Here is a 22,051-nt window from a genome sequence, read left to right as displayed (position 1 = left end):
GGCATATGTTAGCTAACAGAGATCACACATTAGCTGACAAGAAGCCAGCAAACCTCGAAACAGCTGTCCTGGTAGTCTCAGATTTTTAAATGTACAGCAAGATTCCATTTATCTTTCCTGGTGATGCTATATAATTTAAAAAGATATCAGCAACTATGGCAGAGCTATGGATAATAGTGTATGTCTGTAAGTTCAACATAAGTCCAAGCTTCAACAGATAAAAAACTTGACCCTCAGCCTTCAGCAAAAGCAAAGATCTCCTTGTGGTCAAAACTGAACACAGTATAGTGTACACTATACTGTGTACACTTTTTGATTGCTTGTGGATGCCAACAAGTTTCTGTATATAACTCTTGGATGGCTCCAGGGAAAAAAAAAAAAAAAAAAAAAAAAAATATATATATATATATATATAGTATAGTATGGATAATTCGAAAAGTACAATATGTCTATGCATTTGTTGAGGTGTGTGGGAACGAGGCCTTGCTTTTGCCACATATGTTTCTCTCCATCCCCAAATTTGCCCGTTCCCATTTTGCTGATCTACCCATTATGGCAAGTAACTATTCAATTCCTCTTGGAAGAAGTTTAATTTTTACTAGCTGTTAGTGACGCAAGACAGCTAAGATTTTTTTTTTATTTATTTATCTTTTCCAATCTTAAATGGTTATGTTAATGAGTAAGTTAATGCGCCCAATGCATTACACTTCAGACACATTAACAAATTACTAGAAGGTAGATGACTCCCATCAAGCACTTTGCTTATTAGAGGCCTGAAGTGGTGAAACCCATGTTTAGTCTCCAGAGCAAAGGTTCAGCAACCCCCCACCCACCCATCTCTTCCATCATGCAGTATGATTGATGTCTTTTGAGGTTATGATGGACATCCTCCTGGTGCGATCCAATCATTTCAAGGGCACAGTTCTAAAATGGTGTTTGCAGGCCAGCAACTATACAGGGTGTCTCAAAAATATTGGTACAAATGTTTAGGGGAGGTAGGTAACATCTAAAGGAATGTGAATCGCATAGGAACCCATAACCAGAAACGTCACCATAAGTCGGTAGATGGCACTGTTCATCAGTTCGCGAGAGGGAAAATTTCTGGTTTACTCATTCAAGCAGTAGTCGCCGCACAAAGAGCATGCATCAATATACGAACTGTGAGCTGGCAGACATGCACCTAGTGTATGGATTAGCAGAGGGCAATGGAAGAGCCGCTCAACAAATTTATGGAGAACGCTTCCCAGACAGACATGTACTAGACCACCGTTTGTTTGCGCGTGTGCATCAAAATTTGTGCAATTATGGGTCATTCAGAGGTAACAGGAGTAGTGCGGGCAGACCACGTTCGACGCGAACTTCCACCATGGAAGAAAGTGTGTTGAATGCCATCCAGAATAATCCTACTACCAGCACACGTGCTGTTGCTGTTTGTTATTTGGATTTTAGGAGCATTAGCAACTAAGGCCATATTGCTCCAGGGATATGCGGTGGTCATTCCCTGACCTTTCCGCATCCTCCGTATTTGGTACGTGCTGTTGCCTCTGCCTTAGGAGTGATTCATTGCAGTGTACAGTGTTTCTGGCACGACAATTCCTTATGCCCCTTTCATCTCCAAAGGGTTCAGTTACTGCTCCCCCAAGATCATCCTGCACGTGTGGCTTTTGCGCAGTGGTTTCTCCAAGAAACTGTTCAAGACTTGAATTTTCCAGCCTATGTTTTCTTCACGGATGAGGCTTATTCAATCAGCACAATGCTCATGTGTGGGCTCACAACAACCCACACAGTGCGCACCCCATGCGGCACAACATCGTTTCGCAATAAATGTGTGGGCAGGTATGGTCGGTGACTGCTTAGTCGGCCCATACCTGTTACCATCCCACATGAACTCTGCTAAATATCGGATCTTTCTTGAACAAGTTCTACCAGGGTTACTTGACGATGTTCCAGCAAATGTGAGACACAACATTTGGTTTCAACATGACGGGCGCCTGCCCATTATGGAAGGCGTGTTCATGACCATTTGAACAGGTGTTTTGGGCATCGATGGATTGGCCATGGTGGACCCGTTGCCTGGCCCCCACGCTCACCTGATTTATCGAGCCTTGATTTCTTTCTGTGAGGGCCCTCAAATCTATTGTGTATGGAGATGAAAATGGATCTCGTGGCGAGACTCGACTGCACTGCTGCTACTGTCAAAGAAACTCCAATTGTGTTCGACCGAGTCCGCCAATCCATGCTGCGTCGGTGTCACGCATGCATCACGTCTCATGGTGGAACCTTCGAGCATCTATTGTAACATCATGAAATGCTTCCATCTCGTACTCCATTGTTAATATTATGTCAAATAAATGTTTGCCACTAATTACTGTCTTGTGTCATTTCTGCTTCTTGTGCCTCTGCTACTACTTTCCTGTGACGTTTCCAGTTATGGGTTCCTATGCGATTCACATTTTCTGGATCAGCTAATGTGTAATCTCACTGCTTCAAGGAAGTCGAGAGAGAGAGAGAGAGAGAGAGAGAGAGAGAGATGTTGTTGTTGTTGTTGTTTGGCTTAACGACACAAGGGCTACTGAGGCCAAATTGTGTCTGCTGATAGTTTATTTAGTCGAAATATAACACTGTTGATGTTAAATTAAATACTCCTATATAGGCCAATACGTTTTTAAAATATTACAAGTTCATTTATGTTTGCTTCATTTCCCAGGATATGAGTAAAATCATGCGAGAGGTTCAACCTAGAGTCCGACTGAAAAGTGCTTGACCGTATGGTTGAATATAGGGGACAATCAAAGAGGAAATGCCTAACAGTAAGTTGACTGTCACAGGTTGAACACTGGGGTGGATCTTCTCCCAGTAGCAGGAACAGATGAGTATGATGAGTGTGTCCAATTCTGAGTCTTGCCAGTACTACTTCCTCTCGTCTGTTTTGTCGAAAGCCTGAGAGCCACAGCTTTGGTTCTTGTTTTATCTGGTAAAGTTTATTGTTGGTGTTACTTTTCCAGATCTGTGACCAGTTATCGTAACTTGCTTTGCGAATAACAGGCTTATAATCAGTGTAAGGAACCTGAGGATGTTCTGGGACAGCTGGTTGAGGATGTTTAGCTGCAAGATCCGCACTTTCATTTCCCGGAATACCAGAATGGCCAGGGATCCAGCAAAAACTGATTGATTGATTAGACACACTGCAAGAAAATAGCTGAGAATGAATGTGTTTCAAGGTAGGATGAGAAGATGAAAAATTCTTCCTTATGGCAGAAACAGCACTGAGCGAGTCAGTGTAAATTATGACAGGTGAGATGGAAAGTTCAATAATTTTACTGAGTGCTAATTTGATGGCATATAATTCGGCTGTGAAGACGCTGCAGACTAATGGTAGTGAGGCAGTAACCGTTAGAGAAGGAAAAACTGCAGCTGCACCAACCGCAGTAGCTGTTTTGGATCCGTCAGTATAGACTTTACAGGCATGGGAGTTCTGAGTAGTGTGAGCTAAGTGCAACTGCCTGATATTAAAGGAAGGTACATTATTCTTTCCCCACTCCAAAAAATGTGTATCGTGGGAGGAAGAAACGTATGTCCAAGGTGGAACAGGTGCAGTTGTGTTCTGAAAAATATCGCTTAAATTGATATTCCAACTCTGAGAAAGCTCTTTAATCCTGAGTGAAGCAGGCCTGTTTTCATTTGGCTTGCTGTCATATAACAAATCCCACCGAGTATTATAAAGATACTCCCAACTGGGGTGAGATGGAAGACTCTGGATCTTAGCAGCATAGTGGAGCAGTAATGATTTCCTACGAAGATGTAATGGAGGATCGTGTGCTTCGATATAGAGACTCTGGATTGGAGAAGTCCTAAAAGCGCCCAACGCAGTCCTGAGAGCACTGTGCTGGACAATATTTAGACGTTGTAAAGTAGTGCTCCTGGCAGAGTCATACACCGGACAACAATAATCTAGCCGTGACCGGATTAAAGTTCTATAAAGATGCAATAGTGTATACCGATCAGCGCCCCATGACATAGCCGAGACTGATCGCAGTATATTCAGATGCTTTAGACATGTATTTCTTAAATGAGAGATGTGAGCTTGAAAATTCAGCTTGCTATCTAATATCACTCCAAGGAATTTAACGGTACTTACAAGCGGGATTGGAATATTGTTTATTTGTAATTCCGGATCGGGATGGAGAGCTCGTTTCTTGCAAAAGTGGGTGAGAGTGCATTTCTTTTCTGATAGTCTGTAGCCATTCCGTGAAGTCCACGATTGTATTTTGGTAATGGCAAGTTGGAGCTGCCGTTCGATGGTGTTCATACTTTGAGACTGACAAGAAATTGTAAGGTCATCTGCGTACATGTAAGTTTCAACAGTTTTTGGGATGTCTCGTGTTATGCTGCTAACTCGGATTGAAAATAGTGTTGGACTAAGTATCGATCCCTGCGGGACTCCTTCTTGCTGAATGTGGGATGCAGAGAGTACATTTTTATATCGGACCTGAAAAGAACGCAATTGCAGAAAATTTTGAATTATTTTCAGCAAATGGCCCCTAAACCCCAAGTGGTAAAGGTCCATAATAATCCCATGACGCCATGTAGTGTCAAATGCCTTTTCAAGATCTAGGTTGACCATGACTAGATGTTGTTTCATGATAAAGGCATTGCGTATATGAGATTCGGCTTTGATAAGCACGTCCAGCGTTGATCTATTCTTCCGAAAGCCATACTGATGATCTGGAAGGAGATTTTGTGACTCCAGGATGTAAATAAGCCTAGTGTGAACCATCCTTTCGAAACTTTTACCCAGGCAGCTCGTAAGAGATATTGGCCTATAGTTTTCAACACAGGAATGATCTTTTCCTGGTTTTGGTAAAGCAATAATGAAAGAATGACGCCAGGAAGAAGGATAGGCATTTTCGGAGAATATCCGATTATAAAAGATTAACACGGTACTCAAATCTTCTTGAATTAAATGCTTCAGCATAACATAATGAACTCCATCTGGGCCTGCAGCACTGTTTGAAGATCTGTTTAACGATTCTTGAAGTTCTATGAATGTAAAGGGTTGGTTGTACGGGAAAGAGCGGTGCGTGAAAAAGTTGATTTTATATCGTTCTGCACTAGCTTTGATGTTCTGAAATGTGGACCCATAGGAGGCAGAAGCAGAGATTGTAGCAAATGATTCAGCAAGTGCATTAGCAACTTCTTCAGCTGTAGATAGGTCTTTCCCTTTCCAATGAAGTATTGGAGAGGGCATACGAGCGAATTTCCCATTTAGTGCCTGTATTTTTTTCCAGATGAGGCGTGTGTCGGTGTCTTTTGTGATTGTTGAGGCAAAAGCGATCCACGAGTCTCGTTTCGCTTTCCGTCTAATTTGCCTTGCTTTTGCTTTAAACCTTTTATAAGCAATGAGGTTATTAGTGGTGGGATTCTTACGGAAATTATTCCAAGCTCGGTTTTTTTCCTGTTTGGCAGTGAAGCAATCTGCATTCCACCAGTGATTTTGGTGATTGTGATATGTCTTGGATTTTGGAATGTAGGTATTTGCTGCAGTCAGAATCTGATTGGTGATGTAAGTATTTACATCATCAATAGGTTCTTTTTTAACGTAAAGTCTGTCTAAAAGTATTTGAGCAGAATAGCCATCCCAGTTCGCCTTTTTAAAGTTCCAAGAGGATCGTTTATCAGGATTTGGTGTTACTCCTGTTTGTAGGGAGCAAATGATCGGAAAGTGATCACTGCTAAAAGGATCAGTTAATACAGACCATGTCATGATTGGAAAGATGGAAGGTGAGCAAACTGACAAGTCAATTTGAGAAGTAGATCCTGTAGGTAGGTGGATGTAGGTAGGAGATCCAGAGTTTAATAAATTTAGATCATTATTATTTATAAATTCCTCGATCAACTTGCCTCTTCTGTCCATTGTAGCTGATCCCCATAATGGATGGTGTCCATTAAAGTCACCGAAAAGACAAATTGGAGTTGGAAGTTGTGCAATGAGGTTGTCAAGTTCTGATTGGGCAAGTGATAGAGATGGTGGAATATAAATCCAAACAATGGTAACTGAAATACCAACTGCAATCCGAGCTGCCACAGCTTCTAGGCTGGTTCTTAATTGGATCGGTCTGGACGGTATGTTAGCATTTACAAGAATGGCTACTCCTCCACGGGCAGGAGACTCTGGGCTTCTATCTCGTCTGTATATCATAAAATTTGAGAATTTCGGCGAAACTTGGGGTGACAAGAATGTTTCCTGTAGGCATATACCTATGGGATTAAACTGAGAGATTAAATCCCTTATGTCATCAGAATGGCTGCTTAGTCCTCTACAATTCCACTGTATGATGTTAGGCATTATTTTGGTTTGGCTGAAGATGATTCATCTGACTGTTTTTTATGTGCAGGGCATTTTTTTCGGTCTTTTTTTGGGAATAATGGACGTCCAGTATCCATAGTGTCATTGGCATGGAGTTCTAGGATAGGGTCTTCATCATTTTGGTGTATATCCACTTCCATAGTGTTGGTTGGTGGATCAGTTTCCTTAGAGTCTTTATTGGGTTTCAATCTTTCTGCGTCATTTGAGACTGTCAGAGTATCAGTTGGGATACTAATTGGGGTGTTGGTGGCATGGCTGGTTTTAGTTTTAGAATTTTCTTTTCCAGTGGTTGATAAGGTTGTTGTAACCCAATTAGCTAGCGAGACGTTGGGCGGTATTGACACATCTGTTTGAATTGCAGTTGTATGAAAACTGCGGGTTCGAGAGGCGTATGATGGACTTGGCATGGTCAACATTATTTGTCTGCGTGCCTCAGGATATGTGACTTTATGTTCTACTTTGTATTTTTGTATTGTCCTACCTGTTTTCCACATCTCACATGATTTAGAAAAGGCGGGGTGATTGCCTTTGCAGTTGGGGCAAATGGGAATTGCGGCTGGACAATCTGCCTGTGTATGATCTTTTGCTCCACAAATAGGACAGATGGCATCACCTCTGCATGCCTGCTGTGAATGGCCATATTTCTGGCATTTAAAACAGCGAAGTGGATTTGGGATGTATGGACGAATTCGACAGTTTAAATATCCAGCTTTTACTGAGGATGGCAAATCAGGAGTACTAAAAGTTAAAATGATGGAACGAGTTGGAATGAGATTTCCATCTTTTTTTTGTCATAATTCTTTTAGCAGCGATTACCTTTTGATGGCTAAGTTCTTGGACTAATTCCTCCTCAGACACTGTAATTAAGTCCCATTCTGTGATGACTCCTTTAGATGAATTTAAGGTATTGTGAGGAGTAACAGACACTGGTAATCCACCAAACGTAGTTGTTTTTAATAGCCACTCAGAATGTTTGGATGTGGCTGTTTCAACCAGGAGATCTCCCGATTGTAGTCGCTTCACCATTTTTGGTGATCCTGCAATAGATTCTAGATGTCTTTGAATCATAAATGATGATAACTTGCCCACGGGCTGCGTGGACAGAGAGTGTATCACAAGAAAATTAGGGATGTCTGGACGCTGTGCTTCAGTTCGAAGCCTTTTTGGTTGATTAATATCATGAGAGGATTCATGTCTTGAGCTTGAAGGCTCTAAGGGTGGAAAATTGTTTGAATCCATGATAGCTCCTTTTGGCCCTGGGGGTTTATCTTTACCGCCCAGGTTTCCGGCCCCGCCACGGGGAGGCAGGAGCAGTGCCACGAGGTGACCAAGCGGCTGAGTTAGTAAGTTAGTACTAATAGAAAAAAACAGAAAGGTAGTTTCCCTTTCTGGGCCTCTGCCTACTTCTTGTAGTGCGAGAGAGCTACTATGCTATAGAAATCAAGAAAACGGTTTTTCAAACTAAAATAGAAACTGTTCGCTAAAATGTTCTCTGTAGAAAAACGCTTTGGAAAACGCACTAGAATCGCTTGGCCACGGAACGCTTGGCACCCGGGGCCGAGAGAGAGAGAGAGTGTGTGTGTGTGTGTGTGTGTGTGTGTGTGTGTGTGTGTGTGTGTGTGTGTGTGTGTGTGTGTGTGTGTGTGTGTGTGTGTGTGTGTGTGCGTGTGTGCGTGCGTGCGTGCGTGCGCGCGTTACATTCTAGCCAAGTGAACATCATATCTAAGAATTTCGTTACTTAATACAGCATTCCCCATCCTCCTCCCACCTATTCTTACTACTAAATACATCATGAATTGTCAAAATAATAGAACAAACTTATCCGTGAAAAAATCTAAAACTCCCAAACATTTCTTCATTCATTTCACAAATATATTTAGACTCAGTTCCAATCTAAATGATGACCATTTCCACTTAGTCTGCCAAACCCTGTGTACTTTTCTGACAAAATCCCTATTATCAGTTGATACAATCATTGCTCCTCTCAGTTGTTCAATTATTCACTGTATGATTCCTTTTGCTTCAAAGGTGGTACTTGTGCAAAGGTCTGCTCTAATAGTCCCTGTCAGAGACTTATTAATTTGGAATCTTCTCTGGCTAACACATTCTGTCAATTCATCTGTTGCATCTACAGTTCTTCCAAACCCACTAATCATTTAGAACTCTTTCATGTCCTCTCTTTGAAACTTATCTTTCTTCAGTCCAACTTCCCTAACAGTGAGGTAATTTTCCTTGGTGATTTTAATGTTCACAACTCCCGTTGGCTTCCGTTTTTTTGGCACATGGACCCAGCTGGTCAAGATTAGCATTTTTACCTTAACATTACGCATATGATGCAAGAAAGCAAGCTTATACAGCATCAGCCAGAAAAAAAAAAAAATTAAAAAAAAAAAAAAAAAAATACTTCCCATTTCACCCATCCATTCGCTCCAAAAGTTTGTCCAGGTCTTTCTTGAATTTATTTAAGTTATCAACTTCCACAATGACAGATGGAAGTTTGTTCTAGCAATCAACTACCTGCTGGCTAAAGGTAACATTCGGCAAATCTGTTCTACAATTGTCTTTCCTCAATTTGAGTTTATGCCCCCTCAGTTCATAATCTCAGCAAGATATAGAATTCCATCAGCAATGAGCCTGCTCAACCCATTCAAGGCCTTATACACCTCAATCAGATCCTTGCAGGTGACTAGTCTCCAGACTCTGCAATATGCAGAACTTAAGCCTCTCTTGGTAAGAGCACCCTTTTGTTCCCATCGTTCTAGCAACTCTACATTCCTGCTTAAACGAGGCCTCCAGAGCTGTAAGGAGGCTTTTGCAATTACTAATGAACTCCCACAGATTGTTCAATCACATACCAGAATACCAGACAATCCTAATCATGCAGCCAACACACACACACACACACACACACACACACACACACACACACACACACACACACACACACACACACACACACACACACACACACTTGATCTTTTTCTCACAAAGAGGCATTCTGATTACATGGTAGAGGTGAGTGGTCCTCTACGTACTTCAAATCACAACTTGGTGACTGTCTCTTCTCCAATGGAGCCTTTATCTCATGGCTATTCCCAATCTAGTGTTGTTTGGCATTGCAAGAATGCAAAATAGGATGACTTGTGAGATTTCTTTTCTTCTTTTCCTTAGTCAGATTACGGTATCAAATCTACCATGTCAATGTTTGCTCAGATCATGTCAGTGAAATTATTCTTATAAGTATGAAATCCTTTTTCCACACTCCACCGTAAAATCAACCTTTGTCTAAACCTTGGTTTTCCAATAAATGTACTAAGGTTCTTCAAGATAAGAATATTGTATATTGCAATTGACTTGTATCCAAAATCTACAGCTTCATTTTCTGCCTACACCAAAGCTCACAACAACTGTATAGCAATCATTAATCAGTCCTAACTATATTTCAAAGGCTAAGGGTAGAAAACTTGCTTCTTGTCCAAATGGCAGTGGAGCATTCTGGTCTCTTTTCAAAGCCACTGGCTGTAACTTTTGCCCATCTATATTCCCATCTCTCCGTCAAACCCAGCTGATTCTATTGCAACTTCAGCAGAGGATAAAGCTGACCTGCTGGCATCCTACTTTACTTCTAACTCATGTATAGATGATCTCTGTAAACCATCTCCTACCATTACTGGCACACGCCATTCACTACCTACTGCGGACTTCCATCAAAAGGATGTCAGAAGGATTTTGAACAATCTTGATGCTAAGTAAGCTCTAGGTCCTGATTGTATTAGTAGTAGTAGTAGTGGCAAGTGATGCAAGAAAGCAAGTGTATGAGCTTATGCAGCATCAGCGAGAACAAAAAAAAAAAAAAAAAAAAAAATCCACACCATTCCCTCCAAATGCCTGTCCTTAAATTTATTCAACCTATCAACTTCCACAACGACAGATGGAAGTTTGTTCCAGCAATTAACCACCCGCTGGCTAAAGGCAAATTTCCGCATATCTATTCTACATCCGTCTTTTCTTAATTTGAATTTATGTCCCCTCAGGTTCGTAATCTGAACAAGTGGAAGGATCCCATCAGAATTCAGCGTGCTCAACCCATTCAAGGCCTTATACACCTCAATCAGAGCACCGCGCAGGTGCCTAGTCTCCAGCCACTGCAATTTGCAGAACTTAAGCATCTCTTGGTAAGAGGATCCCTTCATTCCCCTCACCAATCTTGTTGCCCTTCTCTATACACGCTCAAGTAAATCTACATCCTTCCTAAAATGAGGCCTCCAGACCTGTACGCAGTACTCAAGGCGTGGCCTGACCATTGCCTTATACAGAGGGACAATCACCTCCTTCTCCCTGCTAGCAAAATTCCTATATATCATTGACAAAACCCAATGACCTGCCTGGCAGCCTGTCTGCATTGCTCAGAAAACTTCATATCTGACTGCACAATTACTCCCAGGTCTTTTTCATTTTCTACCACCTTAAGCGTAGTACAACACAGTTGGTACGTTTCTCTGGGGTTACTTCTACCCATATGCAGTACTTTGCATTTGTCAAGGTTAAACTACAGTTGCCACTTCTTAGCCCATCTGCCCAAATTATCTAGATCCTGTTGCAGTAGCACACTGCCATTACTGTCATTAACAACCCTGCCAACCTTCGTATCATCTGCAAACTTCGATATTAAACCTGATATACCTTCATCAATATCATTGATAAATATACAAAACAACAATGGACCTAACACCGAGCCCTGTGGGACTCCACTAATAACATTAGTCCACAAAGAGCAGCACCCACTGATTACCACTCTGTCTTCTCCCACTTAACCATCCTTTTATCTATTGTAGCAACTTACCCTTAATACCATTCTGCTCCAATTTATACAATAGTCTTCCATGCGCAACAGTGTCAAAAGCTTTCCTGAAATCCAAATATATGATATCAAAATTATTTTTTGCATCCAGTTCCTTTGTAACCACATCACAATATCCTATCAAATTTGTCAGACAAGACTTTCCCTTAACAAACCAATGCTGTGTCTGAATTATTGCTGCAGTCTTATCTAGATGATCCTGCAATGCATCTTTAACCAGTGACTCCATTATTTTACCCGGAACAGAAGTTAAACTAACTGGTCTGTAATTACTTGTGTCACTCTTCAATCCCCCTTTGTGAATTGGGGATACATTTGCACATCTCCAGTCCGAGTTTGCACATCTCCACTTGTTCTCAAAACCTGTGCTTCTGAGTTTACTCCTGTACTGTGTTGCTTTTTTTCACTTTTTTATTTCCCAGGTGCTTTCCCTGCTGGGAAATTTGTTCATATCCAGGCAGCGCCTTAAAAGGATGACAAATCCCTCCCATCCAATTATCATCCAATGCACTTACTTCTACTCTTTCTTAAGTAATGGAGAAGTCAATTAACTGACAACTCTTAAACTACCTAGAAATCTTCCATCTGATCAAGTTCACCAGTATGAATTCCATGAATGTTGATCCATTTGTGATATACTGACTTACGAACAAAATTATTCATCTACGAACAAATTCAATGGAAACGTTTGGTGAAACTTAGCATTAGCATTAGTAGAGGCATTTGATGCAAGAAAGCAAGCTTATGGAGCATCAGCCAAAAAAAAAAAAAAAAAAAAAAAATAATAATAATAATAAATAAATAAATAAAAATAGCCACTTCCACTTCACCCCTCTGTTCGTTCGAAATACCTGTCCAGCTGAGCCTTAAACTTATTTAGGCTATCAACTTCCACGACAAGGGATGGAAGTCTATTCCACCAACCAACCACCCGCTGGCTAAAGGCAAATTTCCTCACGTCTATCCTACATCTGTCTTTTCTCAATTTGAATTTATGCCCTCTCAGGTGATTATTCTGAGCAAGAGGAAGCATCCCATCAGCATTGAGCATGCACAAACCATTCAAGGCTTTATACACCTCTATTAGATCACCTCGCTGGTGCCTAGTCCCCAGACACTGTAATTTGCAAAACTTAAACCTTTCTTCGTAAGAGCACCCCTTTGTTCCATTCACTAATCTTGTTGCCCTTCTCTGTACTCGTTCCAGCAGCTCTACATCCTTCTTGAAATGAGGCCTCCAGACCTGTATACAGTACTCTAGGTGTGGCCTGACCATTGCCTTATACAAGGGAATAATCACCTCCTTATTCCTGTTAGAAAAATTCCTATATATCATCGACAATACACCATGAGCTACTCTTGCAGCCCGTCTGCACTGCTCAGAAAACTTCATATCTGCCTGCACAACCACCCCCAGGTCCCTTTCATTTTCTACCACTGTCAGTGTAGTACCACAGAGTTGATATGTTGCTCTGGGGTTGCTGTTTTCCATATGTAGTACTTTACATTTATCAATGTTAAACTTCATTTGCCACCTCTCAGCACATCTGCTCAACCTTTCCAGATCCTGTTGCAGTAGCATAGTGTCAGTAGTGTCCTTGACAACCCTGCCAACCTTCGTATCGTCTGCAAACTTGGACATTAAGCTGGATATACCATCATCAATATCATTTATAAATACAGAAAACAATAATGGACCCAATACTGAACCCTGAGGGACTCCATTAATAACATTAGTCCACAATGAGCAGTGTCCATTGATTACCACTCTCTGTCTTCTCCCCGTCAACCACCACTTTATCCATAGCAGCAATTTGCCTCCAATGCCACACTGCTCCCATTTGTACAGCAGTCTTCCATGTGCAACATATAAAATGCCTTTCTAAGATCCAAGTATATAATATCAAAGTTATTCCCTGCATCCAGTTCTTTTGTGACTGCATCATAGTATCCAATCAAATTGGTCAGGCAAGACTTTCCCTTAACAAAACCATGCTGTGTCTGAGCTATAACTGAAGTCTTGTCTAGATGATCCTGAGTGCTTCTTTAACCAGTGCCTCCATTAATTTTCCACAAACAGAAGTTAAACTAACAGGTCTATAATTACTTGTGTCACCCTTTGATCCTCCTTTGTGAATTGGAGTCACATTTGCACATCTCCAGTCCATGGGTACTTCCCATGAGTCCAAGGAAGCTCTCATAATTATGGCTAAGGGTTTGCTTACTTCCTTTGCGGCCTCCTTTAATATAACTGGATAGATCCCATTCACCCCAGGTGCCTTTCTTGTATTTATCTTCAACAATTTCTCCTCCACTTTACTCTCAGTTATTACAAGATTCTCTAGCTTACTGCCAGATTTGAATACACCTCTGGCATTCCCCTCAGTGAATAACTCCTCATGTGTGAATGTTGATGCAAAATAGTCATTCAGTTTGTTAGCTACCTGAGCAGGATCATCAACAGTTGACCCATCGATATCAAGTGGACCAATCTGATTCATCCACTTCCTTCTAGAGTTTGCATAAGTAAACTCTTTGCTGTTTTTCTTTGCATCCCTTGCCAAAGATTTCTCGTAATCTGCCTTCGCCTGCCTAACCTCCTATGTAACTTGATTACAGATCAACTTGTATCTATCATAGGCTTCTGTGTCACATGTTAATTTGTATGTAGCCCATGCATTTTTCTTGTCTGCATCGATATCAAGTGGACCAATCTGATTCATCCACTTCCTTCTAGAGTTTGCATAAGTAAACTCTTTGCTGTTTTTCTTTGCATCCCTTGCCAAAGATTTCTCGTAATCTGCCTTCGCCTGCCTAACCTCCTATGTAACTTGATTACAGATCAACTTGTATCTATCATAGGCTTCTGTGTCACGTGTTAATTTGTATGTATCCCATGCATTTTTCTTCTCTGCCATATGTCTCATTAGTTCATCTGACATCCACTTAGGCCTAAACCTTGAACAATATTTCTTAGTTGGTATGTAAAGCCTAGTAGCTTCCAAGATAAGTTCTTTGAATGCTTCCCATTTTGAATTTGCTGTTGGTAACATCATCAGTTGGTCCCACTGTATAGAATTTAAATACTGTCTCAGTCCATCGTTTTTGTTTTAAATTTTTTTTGGTAGTTGTTGGCGCATAGGCTTCTGTGGCCATAATGCACCTCCCAAGGTTTTTGCAGTACTTTGATCCAAGCCCGAGGCGGGAACTGAACCCGCGACCTTTGGGTTGCCAGGCAGACAATTTACCCACCCGGCTAGCCTGGTCGGCCCAATCCATTGTAGTCACCTTTACGAAAGCTATAACCCTTCCCTTTACCCCTAATGGTAGTTACCTCTTTGAGTAAATCCCACTTCAGCACACTGTGATCACTGACACCTAGTGGTTCATTTACCTGCAGATTCTAAATGCATGAAGAATCACTACTGATAATCAAATCAAGAGTATTACTCCCTCTAGTTGCCTCCCGAACATGCTGATGTAGAAAACAATTATCCAATAAATCCACAAAAGTCTTCCTAGTGTGTGAGTGACCAGCCCCCAAATTCCAGTCAGTATCTGGGAAATTAAAATCCCCCATTATAAGACTCTCTGATTTACTGGCCCACTCTATTTCCCCCGTACAATTTCTTATTATACTCATCAGAGTCATTAGGCCTATAGCACACTCCTACTCTCAATTTTGATCTCCCAATGCTCATGTCACACCAAACTGACTCGACACTGCACTGTCCAGCAATGTCGACTGGCTTCACTTCCTTGGATTTAATGTATTTCTTAACTAATAGCATAACCCCTCCTCCCTTCCTATCCTGTCTATCCTTTCTGTAGACATTGTACTCGCCAAATTCCAGTTCTGCATTCCTTATATCTGTGTGACACCACATCTCTGAAATCCACACAATATCTGCCTTTGATGTTTTGAGCAATACCCAAAATTCATCAAGTTTATTTACTAAACTCCTAGCATTGGTGTACACGCAAGTATACATGCACCTGTTCTTTTTCTTAGCTACCCTAACACAACCTATGTGTTTATTTGTACCTCAATGATTCCCAGCAGTCTCTGAAATATCCTGCATCTTATTTTCCAGGCTGCGGCTCATTCCAATAGAAGCAGTGCAAGAATCACTTTCACCTCTGCCAGTGGCTACGGTTAATCTATTATTCCTTGTATCCCCCCAATCTAGCAGTTTTCCGATTCGATAGAATCAGCAGAAGTTTGCTGATTCGATAGAATCAGCAAACATTCTTGCACCCTTTCTATTTAAGTATATCCCATCCCTGTAGAAGCAGTCTCTCCTGTTAACAAGTACAGATCAGGCTGAAAAAAATTCTACCCTTTGAGCCTTGCACAATCTTTCCAGGGCCGAATTGATCGACAGGGCTCTCATCATATACTCCCTCCTATCGTGTCTGGGCAGAATTGCAGACACTTTCAAATTCAACCCTAATTCATGGCTTTTTTTTTCAACAGTGACCTGTACTTGTTAAGTAATTCCGCCAGTCTCCTACTCTTAATATCATTAGTGCCAACATGTACAACTATATCACCTTTTGTGTCTTTAAAAGATGATATCTGCTCTACAATGTCATCAACCTTTGCCCATGGCAGACATACCCTGGTCCTGTTCCACCTATCCTTTTTACAAAGCAAGTTTCCCGTTTCCCTGACAATAGAGTCACCAACAACTACTAGTTCCTTTGGGACCAGCGCATTCTGCCTTAAGCAGTTGCCCTTGAACATTTCAAAGGTTTTTGTTCATGTCTGGCATAAAGGTCTTCTAAATAAGCTTCCATCTTATGGTTTGTCAACTGTTTTTTGTAATTGAGTATCCACTTTTCTCTCTGACCATTCACTACAGGTAATGGTATATGGCTCGCTGTCTTCTAACTTCACTAATGCTGGAGTTCCCCAAGATTCAATTCTTTCTCTCATTCTTTCGCTCTTGTATTTTAACAACCTTCTTCCATTGACCAAAAATCCTATCCATAGTTTTGCTGATGACAGAATATTGCATTCCACCTTTCAATTTGAGAAACCTTGCCCTGCACAAACAGCTTCAACTTCTCAATTATCCACCACTGTTTCCTTAAATGGTGATTTCCAGATAATTCTCCAGTGGAGCAAAGATAACTTAGCTGATTTCAATCCTTTTAAAACTCAGTTCTGTCTTATATTTCACAAAAAGGAATCTTCTGCACCTATGCTTATCTTTGATGACACTCTGATTCATAGCAAGATCATATATCTCTAATGGGAATTACCCTGACTTCTAATCTCTCTTAGCATAAAGCAAATCACAAATACTGCTTCCTCTGCTTCTAAAAAAAAATGGGTTTTTTTTTCTTTTGCCCTTGGCATTACTTCTCTTCCAAACAGCTGTTCACTCTGTAGAAATTGCAAATCCATCCTGCCATGGAATATTGTTCCCATGTCTGGGGTGATGCCCCCAAAACCTTTCACAGGCTTCTATTGGGGTTCTCAAAAAAAAAAAAAAAAATTTTGCACTAACCAAAAGCATTTTATTTCTACACATCTGTCACACTGCTCAATCATTCCTCAAACCAGCATCACACATGATATCCAGTGCTTCAGCTACAATATACAGTATATAAACAGCTTATTTGATATGTATGAAAAAAATAATAATAATAAATAAATAAAAATTGCTGTCTATTATCCTGATTTTAATAAAATTTGGGATGACCAGACATTATCTCTAACAGCACTAAATATAAAATTTCATCAAAATCCATCTACTGGAAATCCAATTAACTCATGCAGACAGAAGAATGTACAAAGAAATAATAACTTTTTGATTTCTACTAGTGCAATGTTAATGAAATTGTGGATAGCTAATTTTTTTTTTTTTTTTTGAAAAAGAGCCAAATATGAAATTTTTATGAAAATCAATCCATTAGGAATCAAGTTACTACAGGCAAACTGACAGACACGGTGAAGGCAATAGGCATTTTATGCATATATTTTAACATGCTTAAAAATTGAAGGAGTTTTACAAATATACCTATTCTCAAGATACATCCATTGAAAAGGAAAATTTCATTTATCTACTTTTTTAAGAAGCTCTATTAAAACAAGTTGTTCAGAATTTGAGTTAAGAATGTTTAAATTAAGGATTTTTAGTCCAGGAAAAATTTAAAAATTAAAATTAATTTTTTTTTTTCTGTGAATACCTCTATTCAAAGGTATTCACAGAAAAATAAAACTATATTTTTCACTAATCTGTTATGACTGAAAACCTGTGTAAGTAAAGGGAAAGCAGAAACCACCTGGTCTCAATATTCCTGCAGGAGTGCAAGAAAACAATCACAATTTTTCTGCACCACTTTAACCTGAAGGGAGGACATCAGTTCTACAATAGATTTGTGCACTGGATTTAAAACAGACCATTTATATATCATGAGATGTATAAATGGAGATATAAATAACAGTATTTGTAATTCCAAACAAAGTGAGAAATAACTAGTTAAATATTAAACTGATGTTTTTAAGATATCCAACAGGGAAATGACATTTAACATAATAAACAAACTTCTACAAACAGTAAGAAGGAACAAGCTACAGGCCAATGACAGTGTTTTTTGTTTTTTTTTATTTTAACTATTCTTTTTTTCATTCCTTATATTTCTGTTCTTTGGTATATAACCTTCCTGTTTATACATTTCCTAAAAATTACAAATTGAATGTCAATACACCTCTCCTTGCTTCCTGATCTTCATTGCTCCATACTCCTGAAGATGAAAGTCTTAATTATTTATGAGAATCAATTTGCCCTGCCTGGAACAGTGGAGGATGTGTCACTGAAATGCAGTAAGCCCTGAGCTAAGTTTCTTACAGCATATAACTCTATGTAACAAAAATTTTATGTTTATATTTAACGGTTTTATACAAAGGGTACTAGGAAAGTTTTGCAATATGACGCAACAATGAATCACAGGAAGCTGCTTGTTGCTGCATGTTGAGACATGTTCATACGTGCATAGTAGCCGCTGCGCCAAGTCGATGGGCTCAGTTATTCATTAGTAGTGAGAGTGTAAAGTGCTTGCAATGGCATCGTGGTCACGAAATGAGATAAGGACAGTTTTGCGGTATAATTTCGTGCGTGGTTTAACCATAGACCAGTGCTTAGAAGAAATGACTCTTGCACTAGATGATGATTGTCCACATCGTACAACGATATTCAGGTGGTATAGAGAATTCCAAAGGGGAAATTTCACTCTGGAGGATTCTGAGAGGCCGGGAAGGCCACGAATGTCAGTTACGGAGGAAAACGTTACTGCTGTGAGGAAAATGCTTGACGAAAACAGGCGAGTGACCTACCAACAGATAGAGGATACTTTGGGCCTAAATGCACCAGCAATTCGTTCGATTCTGCAAGATCATTTGCACGTGAAGAAACTTTGTTCTCTCTGGGTGCCGCATCAACTGACTGAAGAGCAGATGACACGACGTGTGACTTGGTGCCGGGAGATGTTAAAAAAGTTTGATAAGGGACAATCTCGGTATGTGAACAACATCGTGACAGGTGACGAGACTTGGCTGTACTATTACGATCTGCCGACCAAGGCTCAAAACAAAGTTTGGGTCTTTGATGATGACGACACACCCGTAATTGTCAGAAAATCCCGATCTGTAAAGAAGGAAATGATAGCTGTATTTTTCAAATCGAGTGGAATTGTGGAACGTGTCGTTTTGGACACGCAGAAGACAGTCACAGCTAAGTGGTATACTGAACAATGCCTGCCTAAAGTCATTGGATCTATGAAGAACCTGCGGCCAAAGTCAAGAATGGACACCTGCGGCCAAAGTCAAGAATGGACACCAAATGCTGCAGCTCACCGCGCCAAAGCCTGCACCGAATATTTGACCACGACAGGACTGAAACTTCTCGAGCACCCTCCCTACAGTCCAGACCTTGCTCCCTGCGACTTTGCACTGTTCCCGCATGTGAAAATGAAGCTAAAAGGGAGGCGGTTTTCCAGTGATGAGGACCTTCTACGGTCTTGGGACAACGAGTGTGCTTTACTCCCTAGTGAAACTTGGCAGAACTGGTTTAAAGATTGGTTTCGGAGGATGGAGAGGTGTATTGAATGTAGAGGAAATTACTTTGAAAACATTAAATAAACAAAGCTGTATTGCAAAACTTTCCTAGTACCCTTTGTATATGCAATTTGTGTGCTGAATCCAATGGTGTCATTGGTTTTCTCTAGTGATAATATTTGGGCAACAATTAAAAGTTTTACCTTTTTGAGACATTTATACATATTCATTGTGTACCACTTTTTTTTTTTTTTTTTGCAGTTTGCTATGACTATCAAAAAGAGGTGTAAGTTATCTCCAGACTCATTCTGCTATATTTCTGTTTATTATATAGGTCCAAAACTGGTGATGTGTAACATTATTGATGGCACCTCATTTCTGCTGAAGCAGTTAAAGGTTTTAGAGGGATGATTTTGTTTTATGGATGATTTAGATTAGAGATTTAGGGATGCTTTTGTGGTAGCTGTAAATGTATTCCTTTTACTTTATCTTGAATATGGAGAGAGCTCACAAACCATCATGATAACTGCTACTTTTATGAGGTAGATTTATTACAGTTTGAAAAGTCTGAGGAAGAAAAAGTCACAATGTATCTTAACATATCATCATCTATTGCTCCAATGCCACACAATGAAACTAGCCAATTCCTAATGCTTTACTACCTTGTGTGCACCAGCCTGGTGCACACAATATAGTAAACAATCCCTTAATTCTACAAAACAAAGTCTTTCTTCCACTACTCCTTACCAAACTGGTACTGGTCAATTTCTTAATGCACTAAGTCCTGAAAGTCTGAAGATGACACCTTCAAGCATATACAATCTATGTTTCCGAAACTGTCTGATGCAAAAGTGAAAGGTAGCATATTTATAAGTCTATGTTGGCTCCACAGGACTGGAAGACAAAATTACAGGGGCTAATCAGTGCCCTCTCCTTTACTGTTCTGAATGGGACTAATCAATCTCAAAACATGATTGATTTTTTTTGAAAGTGCATGCATATATACATAATATTTATGATGAAAAATCCAAGACTTACCTGATTCCTTTCTGACATTAAGAACTCAAAATTGATTGTAGGCAAACCCAATTCTAGATATGTCCTTACTAACCTTAAATCTGCACTGTTACCTACATTTAAAAAATTATAATAAAAATAAAATATATAATTTGCCACCACAAGTTTGAATAAAGTATATTTAACCTGACATACCTGATGTATATTTAACCTCATATATGCAAATATCATGTTAACTTGTGGAAATGGATATGGAAAAGAATGAACAATAGCAACAGTCCCTAAATTAATTTGTGAATAATACATACATAATACACAACAATACTGGCACACTATGTACTGAACAGCTGATGCACCAAAAATATGCATGAGGATTAATCCTCATGCATACTTCCCTTGCCTGTATTAGCTAACTGCAGTCCTTATAGAAGAAGAAGACTAAGAATTCTCCCAGTCTCTGAAAGATTTCAACTGAAACCTTTTCAAATGAGTGATAAGTAATGAAAGCTCTATATAGCCACTCCCAGATTAACGTAAAGGTTGCGTTCCGTGGAACTCTATGCAAGTCGGAATTTCCTCCATGCTTATGCAGCATTCAACTGTTCTCGCTGAATTGATTGAATTTAAAAAAGTGTTCGATGAACATGAATAGGATTATTTATTGTATTTATTCAATTTTTTTTATCTCATGCGCAGGAAAAATCACAAAAGCATTCAATTTAAAAAATTTCAAAAAAAAGGAGACAGGCATAATATCAAAGTTTTATCTCTTGAGCATCATTGCTAGAATCAATGTCTTCAGCTGATAAGTATGCTGCTGCAGAGACTGAGGGCTGTGGAGATTTAGAAGGGATCGGCTGCTCAACCATACGTAATAACATATTAATGGATGACTGGACAGTGCCTCTTTTCTTTTCATAACAGATTTATTTGTAGTAAGCAAGCATATCATTTACTGCTCTGTTAACTTTTAAGAATCGTTCACTGTCAGGATCTATCATCTCAAACCTCGCCATTTCCGATGCAATTTCATGAAATGCCATTGCCATCTCTCTCTGGTGATGAAGCATCTTGGTGTCTCATTTGGTTCATCTTGAGCTTAGTCAGCATTTTCTTCTTTCACTATTGCTGCCTGCAAGTCAATAAGTTCTTTGTTAGATAATTCCTTCTCTTCATCCTCTATTAACTCCTCCACATCTTTGGCAACAACCTCCAACTGAAGTAGCTCTGCAACCTTTACAATCTATCTGTAACCTCTTCATATGACTCGTCTTTTTCAAACCCTTCGAAGCCTTTTACGTTCCGTGGGCATATTTTCTTCCATGCGCCAGTTAAGCAACTTTTAGTAATTTCTGCCCAGGCCTTATTAATGTTTAAGATGGAGTGGTAAATATTGTAAGATTTCCAAAAGTCTCTTAATGTAAAATTTTTCTCACCGTCTACTGCAGACAATGCCTGAGCAAATGTTGTGTGTAAATAGTTTTATCCAAGTATATGATATCAAAAAATTATTTTCATAACATATATTTGGATTTCACAAAAGCTTTTGATACTGTTGCACATGGAAGACCACTGTACAAATTGGAGTGGTATGGCATTAAAGGCAAGTTACTGCAATGGATTGAGGGGGAGACGACAGAGAGTTGTAATAAATGGACACTGCTCTATGTGGACTTATGTCATCAGTGGAGTCTCCCTGGGTTCGGTGCTGGGACCATTGTTGTTTTGTGTATTTATCAAT

General features: G+C 39.8%; 1 protein-coding gene across 1 annotated transcript in view; it reads right to left on the bottom strand.

Moving 5' to 3' along the window:
* Positions 1 to 22,051, bottom strand: part of LOC150087465 (protein FAM135A) — a 331,998-nt gene that overhangs the window by 70,013 nt on the left and 239,934 nt on the right. Inside the window, exon 15 of the mRNA XM_090372497.1 lies at positions 20,332 to 20,423. Coding sequence (XP_090228623.1) covers positions 20,332 to 20,423 — 92 coding nt within the window. The remainder of the gene's footprint in view (positions 1 to 20,331; positions 20,424 to 22,051) is intronic.

This window comes from Mastigoproctus giganteus, chromosome 4 (assembly GCF_048544385.1).
Source record: "Mastigoproctus giganteus isolate SK-2022 chromosome 4, ASM4854438v1, whole genome shotgun sequence".
NCBI lineage: Eukaryota > Metazoa > Arthropoda > Arachnida > Uropygi > Thelyphonidae > Mastigoproctus > Mastigoproctus giganteus.
The sequence above is the reverse complement of the archived record's forward strand: the minus strand, read 5'-3'. Positions and strand labels throughout refer to the sequence as shown.